This window comes from Bidens hawaiensis, unplaced genomic scaffold (assembly GCF_021521415.1).
Source record: "Bidens hawaiensis isolate Kalapana, Puna unplaced genomic scaffold, B.hawaiensis_p1.1 tig00002525_1, whole genome shotgun sequence".
Taxonomy (NCBI): domain Eukaryota; kingdom Viridiplantae; phylum Streptophyta; class Magnoliopsida; order Asterales; family Asteraceae; genus Bidens; species Bidens hawaiensis.
Window position 1 is genome coordinate 762,451 of NW_027491138.1, and position 15,719 is coordinate 778,169.

The window sequence follows — 15,719 nt, forward strand, 5'->3', positions numbered from 1 at the left end:
AATTCTAATATTCAATATTTGATATTTAATTTTTAATATTTAATGCTAATATTTATTGTTAATATTTAATAGAAGTGATAAACAATAAGTAAATGGAATAAGTTAATAATTAAAGAAAAAGGAATAGTTTTGTAATTTAACAAAGAAGCATTGATGAATCTGAATGTAATGTTGATAATCTGATATAGGATATTATTATTAAGGAAAAAAGTTAAAATATAAAGGAAAACAAAAATGAGAAATGTAAGAAGGATTTGTGACCACAAGAAAAATTCATAAAAAATAATAACTCAAAATAAAAATAAAAAAACCAAAACATTAAAAAACTAAAATGTTTCCACCATCATTCCCGATAAAAAAAAGCAACGAAAAGACACAATGCCAAGATAAAAAACACAATAACGAAAATAAACAAAAAACACAATGATAAATAAAAAATACACAATAAATCACAAAATATAACACAATGCTGAATAAAATATAACACAGTGTTGAGTAATATAACACAATATCAAGAAAAAAAAGACATAATAGGTCAAGGAAAAAATATACAATCAATGACGAAATAAACAAAAAACTCGATGATTAATAAAAAGACACAGTATCTTTTTTCCTCAACGTTGTAACTTTTTATTTTTTGAGAACGAGGAAAACGGTGGGAACCTTTATGTGTTTTTACTTTTTTCATCTTTTATTAAATTTTGAGTTATGATTTTTTTTATTAATTTTTTATTTTTTTTGCTACAAATCTTTCTCATATTTCTCATTTTTTTATCCCTCTTTATAGAATAACCTGACCCTTATTATTAATTTTTTTTTCCGCAACAGATTTATTTCCATCTAAAATCGCATTTGTAAGGATTTGAATCCACACTTTCATTTTGAAAGTGTGAACTTCATACCATTGACTATTAGGGGGTGTTTGGTACAGAGAATGGAAAAGGAGAGAAAATAGAAATGGAAATGGAATTGTAGAGAAAGAGAATTGGTATGGAGAATGAGAATCATTTCTCTTGTTTGGTACACGAGAAAATAAACAGAGAACTCTTCCATACCCAACCCCACCTCCACCCAACCTGACACCACTCACCACCGCAGCCCCACCACCACCAGCCCCACCACCACAGCCCCACACCACCAGCACCACCACCACAGCCCTTTCTTCAATCACAGCCCACCACCACCGGCTGCCGCCACCAAATCCCCTTCTTCAACCACAGTACACAATAAATTAAAAAGATTCAAATTTTTGGAACATAAGATATAGAAAAAGGAGGCTCAGATCTGTCATCACTGCCTCTTTGGAGATTTTGTGGTGGTGGTTGTGGTGGCGATGATGATGATGATAATCAGAAGCCACCTGCGACCACCGCCGATTTCCACCACCACTGTCACCCACCTGCGACCACAATCACCCGACCATCTGAAAACCCTAACCTACCACGAACCACCACTTGAAACCCTAATCTCCGTTCACCCGTACCACCTGCAACCTACAACCGGTTACCATCTCTGTGTTCACCACTGCGAACGGCGGAGACGTGGTGGTGGTTGCAGACTTGGAGACGAGGTGGCGGTTGCAGACTTGGAGACGAGGTGGCGGCCGGAGACGAGGTGGTGGCCGGAGACGAGGTGGTGACATGCTATGAGGAGGCTGCTGAGAAATGGATTTCTCTTTGTTTTAAAGAGAAATGGAATTCTCTAGTTTTAAAGAAATTTAAAGAGAAATAGAAATGAAAAGTGAAAAACAAATAAATGTATTTCAGTTGTGTTGAGTTGGCAACCACATTTTTGTTTTCTGTAAATAGTTAAAAGTTTTTAAAAATATAATTTTATATTATTCAAATAAAACAACATGATGTGATTGGCTACATATCTAAAGGATTTTTACATGTATTACCTCCTTAACCTCTCTATCTCAAATGACCAAATCTTATGTTTAGTGTTATCTGACGTTAAAGTGACTATTAGTTAGTTTTCTTTTAACATATCTTAGTGATAATCAATCACCTTTCTCATTAGTCATCCTTTTCTCCAAACTTGATAATTATTTTCTTAGGTGTGTTATATGTATATAGTTATTTTAAAACAAACCACTCAGGCACTCATGTAGCCATGAGATACGTTACTAAGAGTCACATGCGTACTTTTACTCGCATTTAGGTTACCTGTTAATAAGGTGATACATTGGCGTATAGATTCATTGATATATATATTATTATTATTCACGTATAAAAAAATATACAGGTTTTAGGTTAGTTAAAGTAGATGTTCATATGTTTATTTATATGTGTAAAATTGTTCTAGCATGGCCATACAGGTAGAGCATTCCCAACTCATCCTCTAAAATTATGTGAGGAGGGTTTGTAAATTATAGAGTGGGGTTGTGAGTGTAAATTATAGGGTGGAGAGAGAAAAGTTAGTGATTTTTTGTAAATTTGGGGAAAATGTGGTGATTTTTTTGTAAATTATAGGGTAGAGAGAGAAAACTGTAATAAAAAAAGTATAAAAAAATATTATTTAATTGAACACAAGAAAGAAATGTAGTGTTTTTTAGTGTAATTATGTGATATATATGGATATAGGGATAGGGAATGGGATGAGAATGCTCTAACACCCTACTTTCATGAATCCTGATATAATCATAATGATAATCCCGTTGGTCAACCACAAAACATTTAACATATTCTGACTTAAAATCGAATGATCACTTTAGCCACACATGTGAACAATACTTTGTTGTTCCTTGAACTAATTACCATGATGACTTCAGCACGTATCTAAACATCCTCTAGTGGTCCTTGGGTGGTTGGAGCCTGAACATAGTTAACTTAGGTGCTCTTTGTTTTTTAAGAGGTAAAACATCTGCAGTCTGCGGACCACGCTTTATTTTGTTTTTGTTTGGTTCTATATTTGCCGTTTTATGATCTAACCAAGTGAGATGGAATAAATAGGATTAAGTATCTCTTGGTGTTGCCATGTTTTAAGAAGGAAAATACAATGGTCATACAAGCTTTCACACTTAATACTCATATTTATTCTTGATGCATATTTTGTACATAAAAGAAATAAAGCAGTAAATTATAATGCTTGAAAATTAAAAATAGAAAGTAAATAAGGCGGGTAAAAGAGGAGGAGGATTCATATTCAACACGGGTGTTGTATCTTTTAAGTAAAAATCAATGCTTGCATGGTGAAAGATGGGCCTTTGAGTTGGGTTGGAGAACAAAAACCTGAAATAAACCTTAGCATGTTTAAGGCTTCTCAATATAAACCATTCATGGTTTTATCTGTTCACCAATGTGGGACAGCATCCCACTTCTACTTTGTTGATTTTGACAGTTTTAACAATCCAAACATCTAACTTCAAGCATAGATTTCTCATTCAACCTAGCTCTGTTTTGGACTTGGTTTGATTTGTTATGAGGCTCTCACAACATAGAACACAAACAAAATAGTCACCACAAACAAAATAGTCACCACTTATTTTAACCGCAGATACATATAATTAACTGTGTCCAAAACTTGTAAAAATACATTTTCATACTTAACAAAAAAATCTCATTTTTCCAACATATTTCACATAGACTTTTACCAATCATTTAGTTTCTTGAAAAGTCATGGTGTTCACTCTCCTTTAAACATGTGCAAACAATAGTTTAGACAAATAGGCTTGACTACCTAGATTGGCTGTCAGTTAAATCATTTCATAACCTCTTAAATAAACATATAACCATTGTGAAAGTAAGGTATTCAAACTTCTCATCATCTATAACTATGGGACGTGCCGTTGAACGCGCCCACCTTAGATCTACATGCCAAAAATCACTGCACCTGAAAAAATACTAAGTAAAAACCTTTACCCAACCATAAATTTTTAACGCGTGAATATAAATGTTAATAAATTCTCTACAAATTTAAAACACGTTTTTAACTAGTTTTATAAAATATTAACTTCATTCGAGAGGCTTCTAACTTAAATGCGATATCAGTTGGCTGATGGTTTAAATTAATATAAACTTGATTCAGAAAAGTTTAAAAACTTAAATGCAATATTAGTTTGTTGATAGTTTAATATATTAACTTGATTCGGAAATGCGTTTTGTTGACCATTTTTGTGTGATATCTTTTCCATGATATCTCATATGCATTACAAGTGTATGTGTGTATATATATGGGTGTATGCATTTCTTTTTAGTCACCAAAGCACCATGCCTCGCTCAACGATTAGGTACCAATTCATTGAAGATGAAAGGGCCAGGAATGTAACCATGAGGAAGAGGAAGGCGTGCCTGATTAAGAAGATGACTGAGTTGAAGACGTTATGTGGTGTGGACGCATGCCTTGTTTTGTACGAAAAAGAAGACGCTCCTCCTACTGTTTGGCCGTCGAATGCTGAAGCAGAACGTCTGATTCAAAAGTTTGATGAATCGCCATTGACAATGGGGAATGCAAACGCTAGGCAAGACCACCCGGCCTTTATGAAAAAGAGCATTGCCAAAGTGAAGAAGCAGATGGACAAAGAGAAAGACAAGTACTTGAAGAATCTTATGGTGAAGTGTTTGTTTGATGATAACGCGATCAGTGAGATCAACAGTGTAGAGGAGCTGGCTGCAGTGCGTGGTATGATTCTTAGTGAGATGGAAGTGGTTAATGATCTGATTGAGGAAAGAAAGGCCAGCAGCGCAGGCGCCAGCAGCAGCAACCAGACGGATTTCAAAAACTTTTTTTAAGAAAATGTGATATGTATGCAACTGAATCGCTATGTTCCAGATCTACCTGAATAAAATGGCCTTTGTCATCTTAATTATCATCCATTGTGGATTTTTTTTTTTTTGATGTGTTTTTTTTCTTGTTTTCATGACTTTCATAGGCTAATTGACATCAGTTAACTTTTGTTGATTTGGCTCTCTGTAAATGCAGAAAACTATGACAGAACAAGGTTGTTAATGGTTTTAATTAGAATTAATTTGTTTTTTTTAATTTTTTTTAATGTTTGGATCATTAATGCCATTCCAGATACCGATTAACTTTCAAATTAATAGGAATTTTATATAATATGCGTTATACAATTCGAAAATATGTTGATAAATCCGGTACTGCTAAAGAAACACTTTGGGGTTGTACTAAACGTACACCCACACATCGTCATTTCAGTCATTCCATCTAGTATACAACTATATGCATAATTTAACACATTAATTGGAAGTTATAAACAGTTGGCCCATGAAAACAAAAAAGTTGTTGATCATTTAGAGAGTTGAAACAAACTTGTTTTTAATATCATTGCTCTTATCTCATCATTCATCAACAGAAGTTGATTTCTTCTGTGATGTTCCTGCATTAACGATATTATTAAACCAAGGATTTTCTTATTTAAATAGGCAAATTTGATTTTAATAATCCCACCTTTTTGCAGTTGGCTAATAATAAACCCCACCTCAGACAATAGTTTCCACCGGTCCCACCTTTTACACTAATTGTTTTCATTGAACCTCCATTAAATAAAATAAACCTCTGTTAAGTTTTTTCCAAATTTCAAACAGATGTTTTAGGGATTTTGATCGGAAGGAGAATACGAATCAATTGATGTAAAACTGACCTCGAAACGGTTAGATAACTTTGTCTTGTACTTGGTTATTTTATATTTCTGAAACAAAACAAAAAATATCAATCTGAAATATGCCATTACTTTGACTTTGGTGGCCAAATCAACTATCTTCAGTCAAAGGTGAATGCTACAAATAACTTTATTACACACCTGCAAATGGTCTTCACATGATATAATTTGTAAAACCTTAACATTCATGAGCTTCAAAACACCTTTTGGTGTAGCTCCTTGAGTCAAAACATCAAAACAGGTTGACACAATGTCTCTTATCTCAAATAAAGCGTATGTTTAGAAGTGTGTTTTCAAAGCGATTACTCTGGTTTGAAGCATCTAAATAAAGTAATGTAATGTTAAATTGAATATTAGTTGATAATCGTACATTTATCTTATTGATAATCATCTTTCTCATTAGTCGTGTTTTTTTACAAACTTGATTATTGTTTTCTTGGGTGTGTTATACTAGAAACAAACAACTTTATCCACAAGATACGTCACTAAGAGTCGCATGTGTACTTTTACTAGCGTTTAGACTTGTTCCTGACTTCCTGTTAATAACGACTTAAACTAATGTGATGCACGACAGCATATCGCTTATGTATTTGCATTATTGTATACATTCATTGATATATATTATTATATCTGCGTATGAAAATGATATATTTAGGTTTTAGACTAGCAAAAGTATATATGTTTATTTGTGCATTGATATGTGTAAATTAACATTTCGACTTAAAATCAAGAAATTGAACAAACAAACAAACCTGATCTTGTATGTAATTTGTTGACAATTGAATCAAACCTGAATTGATCTCTAAAGCGTGAATTACTATCAGATAAACTTATTTGTTGGATATACACAACGATTTATCGGATTAGACAGACTGTTCATGGAATTGGATTCTGACTGTTTCTGTGAATGCTTTTCAAAGGAAAGATGCAAGGAGTCGTTCCTTTTTTTTTCCTTTCTATTTTCTATACGATTGAGAGTTCAAAAATCACAGGGAAAAAACCCTTAGCAAAATAATAACCATCATCCTTTGTAAATCACCAATCCATCATTTTATTTTTTTATATACATTAAACCCAAGTGCTAAAACTATAAACCAGTGTTGTTATAAAGCCCAAACAGCATTTAGAATTAAATTGAGCCTGCACACCTGCGTCACCTGGCTCGTTTAATCTCTAACGTTATTTCCTCAATCGAAAAGTTAATCCAACAACAGTAAAATTGCTATCGCTTTACCCCATCTTATAATTTTGACGCGTGATTTGATACAGAACACGGCAAGGTCAGTAAAGACATTCTCTACAAACTGAAAACACGCTTTTAACTAGTTTTATAAATTATTTACTTAAATCAGAAAAGCTTCTAACTTAAATGCAATATTAATTGGTTCATTGATAGTTTTATAAAATATAAACTTGATTCAGAGAAGATAAACATAAATGCAGTATGAGTTTGTTTATAGTTTTATATAATATTAATTAATTTAATATCAAAAAAAACTTTTAACATAAATGCGATATAGATATCGTCGACCGTTTTTAATTTGATATCTTTTTTCCAATATATCATATATGCATTTCATGTGTATATATAGAGGTGTATATGCATTTGTTTTAGTCACCAAACACCATGCCTCGTTCAACGAATAAGTACAAATTCATTGAAGATGAAGAGGCCAGGAGTGTAGCCATGAGGAAGGGGAAGAAAAGCCTGATCAAGAAGATGTCTGAGTTGACGACGAGGTTTAGTGATGTAGACGCATGCCTGGTCATCTATGACAAAGAAGGCGGTCCTCTTACTGTTTGGCCATCGACTGCTGAAGCACAACGTTTGATTCAAAAGTATGTTGAATCGAAAAAGTGCAGTGTAAACGCTATGCAGAACCACGCTGCCTTTTTGGAAAAAAAGATAGCCAAAGTGAAGGAGAACACGAGGATTCTTATGATGAAGCATTTGCATGATGTGAATGCAATTGGCGAAATCACTTGTAAAGAGACATTAAGTGAATTGCGTTCTATGCTTGCTAGGGAGACGGAAGTCATGGAGGCTTTGATTAAGGAAAAGGAAGCCAGTAGCAGCACATCAAGCAGCAGCAAACCAGATGGGGTTTAAGATTTTTTTTTTAAGAAAGTGTGATGTGTATGTGATTGAATCGCTATGTTCCAGTTTTACCTGATTAAATGGATTTTTGGTTGAATTTATTTTTCATGTTTTTTTTTTCCTAAAAATATCCCATAGAAATTGCAAGTTGCATAAAATGACAGTCTTCAATGACTTTTTTCATCTTTTACATGATTTTTTTAAACTAATTGACAATTTGACATCAGTCAACTTTTCTTGATTTGGCTTTCTGTAAATGCAGAAAGCTATATGAGTATGAAGAACAATTTTGTTAATGATTTTATTGGAATTATTTGGGCTGGTGTTAATTTTTAATTTTTATTTATGAATCATTGATACCATTTCGGATGCTGCATAACTTTTAAAATTAATAAGAATCTTTATAATATGTGTTATATGAAAATATGTTGATAACCTGGTAACGCTAAACAAACAGTTTGGAATTTACCAAATGTGCACGCGACATATCGTCACATCAGTCATTCCATCTCATATACAAGCCTGCAGATCTTGTATAGATGGAAGTGATTCTTAGTGAGATGGAAGTGATTAATGATCTGATTGAGGAAAGGAAGGCTAGCAGCAACGTAGCCAGCAGCAGTGCAGGTGCCAGCAGCAGCAACCAGACGGGCTTAAAAAACTTTTTTTAAGAAAATGTGATATGTATGCGATTGAATCGCTATTTTCCAGTTCTACCTGAATAAAATGGCCTTTGTCATCTTAATTATCATCCATTGTGGATTTTTTTTTCCATGTTTTTTTTCCCTAAAAATTTCCCATCAAAATTGCAAGCTATATCTAGAAAAAAACTGCTTTCAAAAACTTTTTCCATCTTGTTTCATGGATTTTTTCACAGACTAATTGATATCAGTCAACTTTTGTTGATTTGGCTATCTGTAAATGTAGAAAGCTATGACAGAACAAGGTGTGATGTTCCTACATTAACGATATAATTAAACCAAGGATTTTCTTCTTTAAATAGGCAAATTTGATTTTAATAATCTCACCTTTTTGCAGTTGGCTAATAATAACCGCACCTCATAAAATAGTTTCCACCGGTCCCACCTTTCACAATATTGTTTTCTTGGATCTCCGTTTAATAAAACAAAAAATACTCCGTTAAATTTTTTCTGAATTTCAAATTGATGTTTTAGGGATTTTGATCAGAAGGAGGATACGAATCAATGGATGTAAAACTGACCTCGAAACGGTTAGATAACTTTGTCTTGTACCTGGTTATTTTATATTTCTTAAACAAAACAAAAAATATCAATCTGAAATATGTCACTACTTTGATTTTGGTGGTCAAATCAACTATCTTTAGTCAAAGGTGAATGTTACAAGTAACTTTATTACATACCTGCAAATGGTCTTTCACATGATATAATTTGTAAAACCTTTAACATTCATGAGCTTCAAAACACCTTTTGGTGTAGCTCCTTTGAGTCAAACATCAAAACAGGTTGACACAAATGTCTCTATCTCAAATAAAGCATATGTTTAGAAGTGTGTTTACAAAGCGATTACTCTGGTTTGAAGCATCTAAATAAAGTAATGTGACGTTAAATTGAATAATAGTTGATAATCGTACATTTATCTTATTGATAATCATCTTTCTCATTAGTCGTCGTGTCTTTTAAAAACTTGATTATTGTTTTCTTAGGTGTTTTATACGTGTATATTAGAAACAAACAACTCCTTTATCCACAAGATACGCCACTAAGAGTCGCCTGTGTACTTTTACTAGCGTTTAGACTTGTTCATGTTCATAACGACTTAAACTAATGTGATACACGACAGCATATCGCTTATATATTTGCATTATTGTATAGATTCATTGATATATTATTATTATTATTATTATTATTATTATTATTATTATTATTTGCGTATAAAAATGATATATTTAGGTTTTAGACTAGCAAAAGTATATATGTTTATATGTGTAAATTAACATTCCGACTTAAAATCAAGAAACTGAACAAACAAGCAAACCTGCTAATCTTGTATGTAATTTGTAGACAATTGAATCAAACCTGAATTGATCTCTAAATCGTGAATTACTATCAAACAAACCTATTTGTTGGATACACACAATGACTTATCGGATTAGACAGACTGTTTCATGGAATTGGATTCTGATTGTTTATGTGAACGTTTTTCAAAGGAAAGACGTAAGAGTCGTTCCCTTTTTTTTTTTTTTTTTTCTATTTTCAATACGATTGAGAGTTCAAAATCACAGGGAAAAAACACTAATAACCATCAGCCTTTGTAAATCACCAATCCATTCTTTTATTTCTTTTATTAACAATAAGGCCTACTATTAAACCCAATTAACATAACACTTAAGCCCCAAGTGCTAAAACTATAAACCAGTGTTGTTATAAAGCCCAAACAACATTTAGAATTAAATCGAGCCTGCACACCCGCGTCTAGGGCTGTAAACGAACCGAAGGAACACGAACAAGGCCTTGTTCATGTTCATTCGTTAAGAAAATAATGTGTTCGCGAATAGTTCACGAACACTTACCGAACGGGATTTTATGTTCGTGTTCGTTCATTAAGGAAATTAATGTGTTCATGAACGGTTCACGAACACAACCGAACACAAATAACATCAACAGAGCCTAGGGATTGAGACCGATGTATTCATCAATGTGAATAATGAAAGCCTGTAAACGAATCGAATGAACACAAACAATGGCATGTTTGTGTTCGTTCATTTAACTTTAAAAGAACATAGACACTTAATCGAACAAATATTTATGTTCATGTTCGTTTATTTAAAAGGGGACATTTATGTTCGTTTGTTTAAAATCTAAACGAACATAACTGAACAAAGATAAACGAACATACATGAACAAATGTAAATGAACACAAACAAACATAAACGAACTTAAATGAAAACACTTAAATGAACACAAATTAACAAATATAAAGCCCTTAAGCAGATGATAATATTTAATTATTTTCTATTAATACATTATTTAATTATTTTCTATTAATACATAAACGAAAATAAATAAATAGACATAAACGAACACAAATAAACGAACGTTCATGAACATAAATGAACGAACAGAACATGTGTTCATGTTCGTTCGTTTATTTAAACGAACACAATTTTTTTGTTCATGTTCGTTCGTTTATTAAATAAACGAACATAAACGAACTTCCCGCCGAGCGGTTCACGATAGTTCACCGAACATTTGGTTCATTTACAGTCCTACCCGCGTCACCTAACTCATTTAATCTCTAACGTTATTTCCTAAATCGAAAAGTTAATCCAACAGCACTAAAATTTCCAACGCTTTACCCCCATCATAAAATTTTGACGCTTGATTTGATACAGAACACAGCAAGGCCAGTAAAGACATTCTCTACAAACTGAATACACGTTTTAACTAGTTTTATAAATTATTTACTTAAATCAGAAAAGCTTCTAACTTTAATGCAATATTAATTGGTTCATTGATAGTTTTATAAAATATAAACTTGATTCAGAGAAGATTAACATAAATGCGGTATTAGTTTGTTTATAGTTTTATATAATATTAATTAACTTAATATCAAAAAAACTTTTAACATAAATGCGATATACATATCGTCGACCGTTTTTAATTTGATATCTTTTTTCCAAGATATCAGATATGCATTTCATGTGTATATACACCATACCTGGATTTAATCAGATACAATTTGAAGGATTTTGTAGGTTCATTGATCAGGGTTTGGCAGATGAGCTTTCTAAGTTTCCAAAAATTGAAGATACAAATCAAGAAATTGACTTTGAATTATTTTTGGAAAGATATCAATTGGTAGAACCCCTGATAAAGGAAAGAGATGCTGTGTATGAATCACTCACATATTCTTCTGAATTATATGTATCGGCGAGACTCATTTGGAAAAACGATAGGCGTAAGTATATCCAAGAACAAACAATTTTGATAGGAAAGATCCCTCTAATGACTTCTCTGGGAGCTTTTATAGTAAATGGAATCTATAGAATTGTGATCAATCAAATATTGCAAAGTCCCGGTATTTATTACCAGTCAGAATTAAACGATAACGGAATTTCGGTCTATACTGGCACCATAATATCAGATTGGGGAGGAAGATTAGAATTAGAAATTGATAGAAAAGCAAGGATATGAGTTCGCGTGAGTAGGCAACAAAAACTATCTATTCTAGTTCTATTATCAGCAATGGGGTTGAATATAAGAGAAATTCTAGAGAATGTTTGCTATCCTGAACTATTTTTGTCTTTTCTGAATGATAAAAAAAAATCGGGTCAAAAGAAAATGCTATTTTGGAATTTTATCAACAATTTGCTTGTGTAGAGGGAGATCCGGTATTTTCTGAATCCTTATCTAAGGATTTACAAAAAAAATTCTTTCAACAAAGATGTGAATTGGGAGGGATTGGTCGACGAAATATGAATCGGAGACTAAACCTTGATATACCCCAGAACAATACATTTTTGTTACCGAGAGATATATTGGCAGCCGCGGATCGTTTGATTCGAATCAAATTTGGAATGGGTACACTTGACGATATGAATCATTTGCAAAATAAACGTATTCGTTCTGTAGCGGATCTTTTACAAGAGCAATTTGGGTTGGCCTTAGTTCGTTTAGAAAATATGGCTCGAGGAAACATATATGCAGCACTTAAGCATAACTGGACACCAACTCCTCAGAACTTGGTAAATTCAACTCCATTAACAGATACTTATAAAGTTTTTTTTCCGTTTACACCCATTATCTCAAGTTTTGGATCGAACTAATCCATTGACACAAATAGTTCATGGGAGAAAATTGAGTTATTTGGGCCCGGGGGGATTGACTGCGCGAACTGCTACTTTTCCAATACGAGATATTCATCCTAGTCATTATGGGCGTATTTGCCCAATTGACACATCTGAAGGAATAAATGTTGGACTTATTGGATCCTTAGCAATTCATGCGAGGATTGGCCGTTGGGGGTCTCTAGAAAGTCCGTTTTATAAAATTTCTGAGAGATCAAAAGGGGCACAGATGCTTTATTTATCACCGGGTAGAGATGAATACTATATGGTAGTGGCAGGAAATTCTTTGGCCTTGAATCAGGGTATTCAGGAAGAACAGGTTGTTCCAGCTCGATATCGTCAAGAATTCCTGACTATTGCATGGGAACAGAGCCTGTACGTGGCTGTTCTATATTTCTGAATCAAAACAGAAAAACATCAATCTGAAACGGGTCATTACTTTGACTTTGGTGGTCAAACCAACTATTTTCAGAACAAAAATAACTTTGTTACATAGTCATACCTGCAGATGGCTTTTCACATGATAAATAGTCAAACCTTCAACATTCATGAGCTTCAGTACACCTTTTGGTGTAGCTCCTTTAAGTAAAACATCAAAACAATAAAATCATTAAGTTCTTGTGTCCAACACGTGTGCGTATATATACACGTATATGCATACATATACATATATTATGTAAATTGCAAATGAAATACGCATGTTCACTACCACCCAACTTGTAAGGATTCATGGAGTTCTGGTGTCCAACGCATCCGAGGTTTGACTGCGGGCCCAGTAGATGATGGGCTGCTGACCGGACATGATTCGAAACTCGGCCCAGGAGGACAAGGAATGATTTGCAATTGCTGCACAACAATGTTTGATTTAATACTCATTATATATTATTAGCAAAGTGCTAAGCAACATAATAAGAGCAGATTAATGTGCCCAACTCGTCCCACCGACTCATATTCTGATTTCAATGCAAATAATTAAAAAGGAACATAGCTTGGTTTCTACACATCAGCTAAAATTTCACTCCAATTCGAGTCAACAATATTATGATCAACACTCATAAAGCCAACTCCCCATTTCTGCCACCAACAGGAATCAAACCGTTTTGCGCCTCAATTTGCAAACTCCCACCACTAACATTTTCAGGAAACTCAAGAAGATCTTCAAGTGATTCTTGACCCCGCAACATTGCATTGCTTTGACCGGTCAAACCAACCGAACTGGTTGACAGTGAACTTACAAAACTATTCATTTGATTCTGTGATGACATGTCTCTCGGTGGGCCCATGTTATTCAACTAGTTTTACACTTTTACCAGATTGCTGAATCTAATATTTCAAGTTAATGATCCAAGTGCCCCTTTGAAGCCAAGTCAACGCACATCCGGGTAAAAGTCAACCCAAATAAATAGTCAATCACCACCATTACATATACTACAAGAAACAACTGAAAGTTTGTTACATACAATGAAAATAAAAGGGTGAAATTAAATTTTGAACTATGGTGTAACAAAGTAAAATTAGCTTGATACAAAGGGTAAAATAGTAAAATCAAGTTTCTTTATTAAAATTCGAGTAAAGTGTCATTTTCGTCCTTGTGGTTTGTCAAATAATGTGAATTTAGTCCAAAAAGTTTATTTTTTTGCATATGGACCCTTCACGTTTCTCAATTCTTGCCAATTACATCCAAATCACTAACATCGTTAAATTTAATCGTTAAGTCAGGGGTAGACATGTCTTTTCACTATTTCTTTATTATATGAGTAAAGTGCCAAAATCGTCCCTGAGGTTTGGTCAAAAATATTTTTTTTCGCAAGTAGACCCTCGATTTTCCCAACCGTTGCCAATTTCGTCCAAACTGTTAACTCAGTCTAAATTCAACGTTAACTTATGGGTGTTATTGTCCTTTTACGTGTTTACTTACATTATTATTATTATTATTATGTGTTTGTTTGATGACATATATAACATTTCACGATTTCTATGTTTGAATCCAATATAGTATACGTTTGTTTATTCTTCTTTATTTTTTGTCATATAAGGGGTTTAGCTCAGCATAATAATAATAATAACAATGTAAACAAATATGTAAAATAACAGTAACACCCCTGAGTTAACAAATTGGACGAAATTGGCAACGGTTGGGAAACATCGAGGGTCTAATTGTGAAAAAAAATATTTTTGGACGAAATTCGCAAATGTGACCAAACTTCAAGGACGATTTTGGCACTGTACTCAAGTAATAAAGAAAGAGTGAAAAGACATGTCTACCCTTGAGTTAACGATTCAATTTAACGAGTTAATGATTTAGATGTAATTGGCAATAATTAGGAAACGGGGAGGGTCCATATGCAAAAAACAAACTTTTTGGACTAAATTAGCATTATTTGCCAAACCACAAGGACGAAAATGGCACTTTACTCTTAAAATTCAAAGTAACTAACTATACAAGAACACCTAACAAGGAATACAAACCTAAAAATTAAGTAACTCCATCAATAATCATATTGACATGATCAAGTTCTAGTGTTCTACTGATCAATTTGAATATAAAACATAATCTGATTAATTTTTAGTTTAGGTTTTGATAGTACGAGATTATGATCAACTAAAAGAGAAATAACAAACCTTAATTTTCACAAAGAGATAAGAGTTGTATCCTCGTACACAATGAGGAAACAATGATGAGAGACAAAAACAGAAACAGATACAGGGTTCTAATTCTTTATCCGCATTTGTACACTCAAGTTGATGGGTCGATCTTGACCGTTGATGTTGTTTACTTTCCATTGAGTGGAAATCTGACGGTGATAATTAGAGCATGTGGTTTGGGTTAGTACCAAGGTGCATGTTTGTAAAAATCGTGTTTAGGTGATTCCTCGATATTGATTAATTGTTGTTTGGTTAAAATCGGTCAAAATTAAAAACATTTATACATAAATGTGTATGTTTATAAAGTTACATATAAATTCCAATCTGATTAATCGTTATTTCCTGCCGCACCACAACACTAGTGCCTAGCGAGTTCTTAAACACTGTTAGTAGGGAGAAACAAGGATTTGGGTTGCTTTAAGAGAATGAAATACTCGGTGTGGTTTATTTCGGAATTGACAAAAATATACATATTCATAATCACGTTTGTTTCCAACTATCAACCTTTAGTTCATTCGGCAATTTAT

The 15,719-nt window shown here is 33.2% G+C and overlaps 2 protein-coding genes across 2 annotated transcripts; both read left to right on the forward strand.

Moving 5' to 3' along the window:
* The first annotated feature begins 4,271 nt into the window (after positions 1-4,271).
* On the forward strand, positions 4,272-4,733 carry LOC143620052 (agamous-like MADS-box protein AGL80). The gene has a single exon (XM_077091844.1). The coding sequence runs from the start codon at positions 4,272-4,274 to the stop codon at positions 4,731-4,733; it is 462 nt and encodes a 153-aa protein (XP_076947959.1).
* A 2,514-nt stretch (positions 4,734-7,247) lies between these two features.
* Positions 7,248-7,730, forward strand: LOC143620053 (agamous-like MADS-box protein AGL80). The gene has a single exon (XM_077091845.1). The coding sequence runs from the start codon at positions 7,248-7,250 to the stop codon at positions 7,728-7,730; it is 483 nt and encodes a 160-aa protein (XP_076947960.1).
* Positions 7,731-15,719: the final 7,989 nt, after the last annotated feature.

Coding starts and splice junctions, on each gene's coding strand:
- LOC143620052 (XM_077091844.1), top strand. CDS start 4,272: ATGAGGAAGAGGAAGGCGTGCCTGATTAAGAAGATGACTGAGTTGAAG.
- LOC143620053 (XM_077091845.1), top strand. CDS start 7,248: ATGCCTCGTTCAACGAATAAGTACAAATTCATTGAAGATGAAGAGGCC.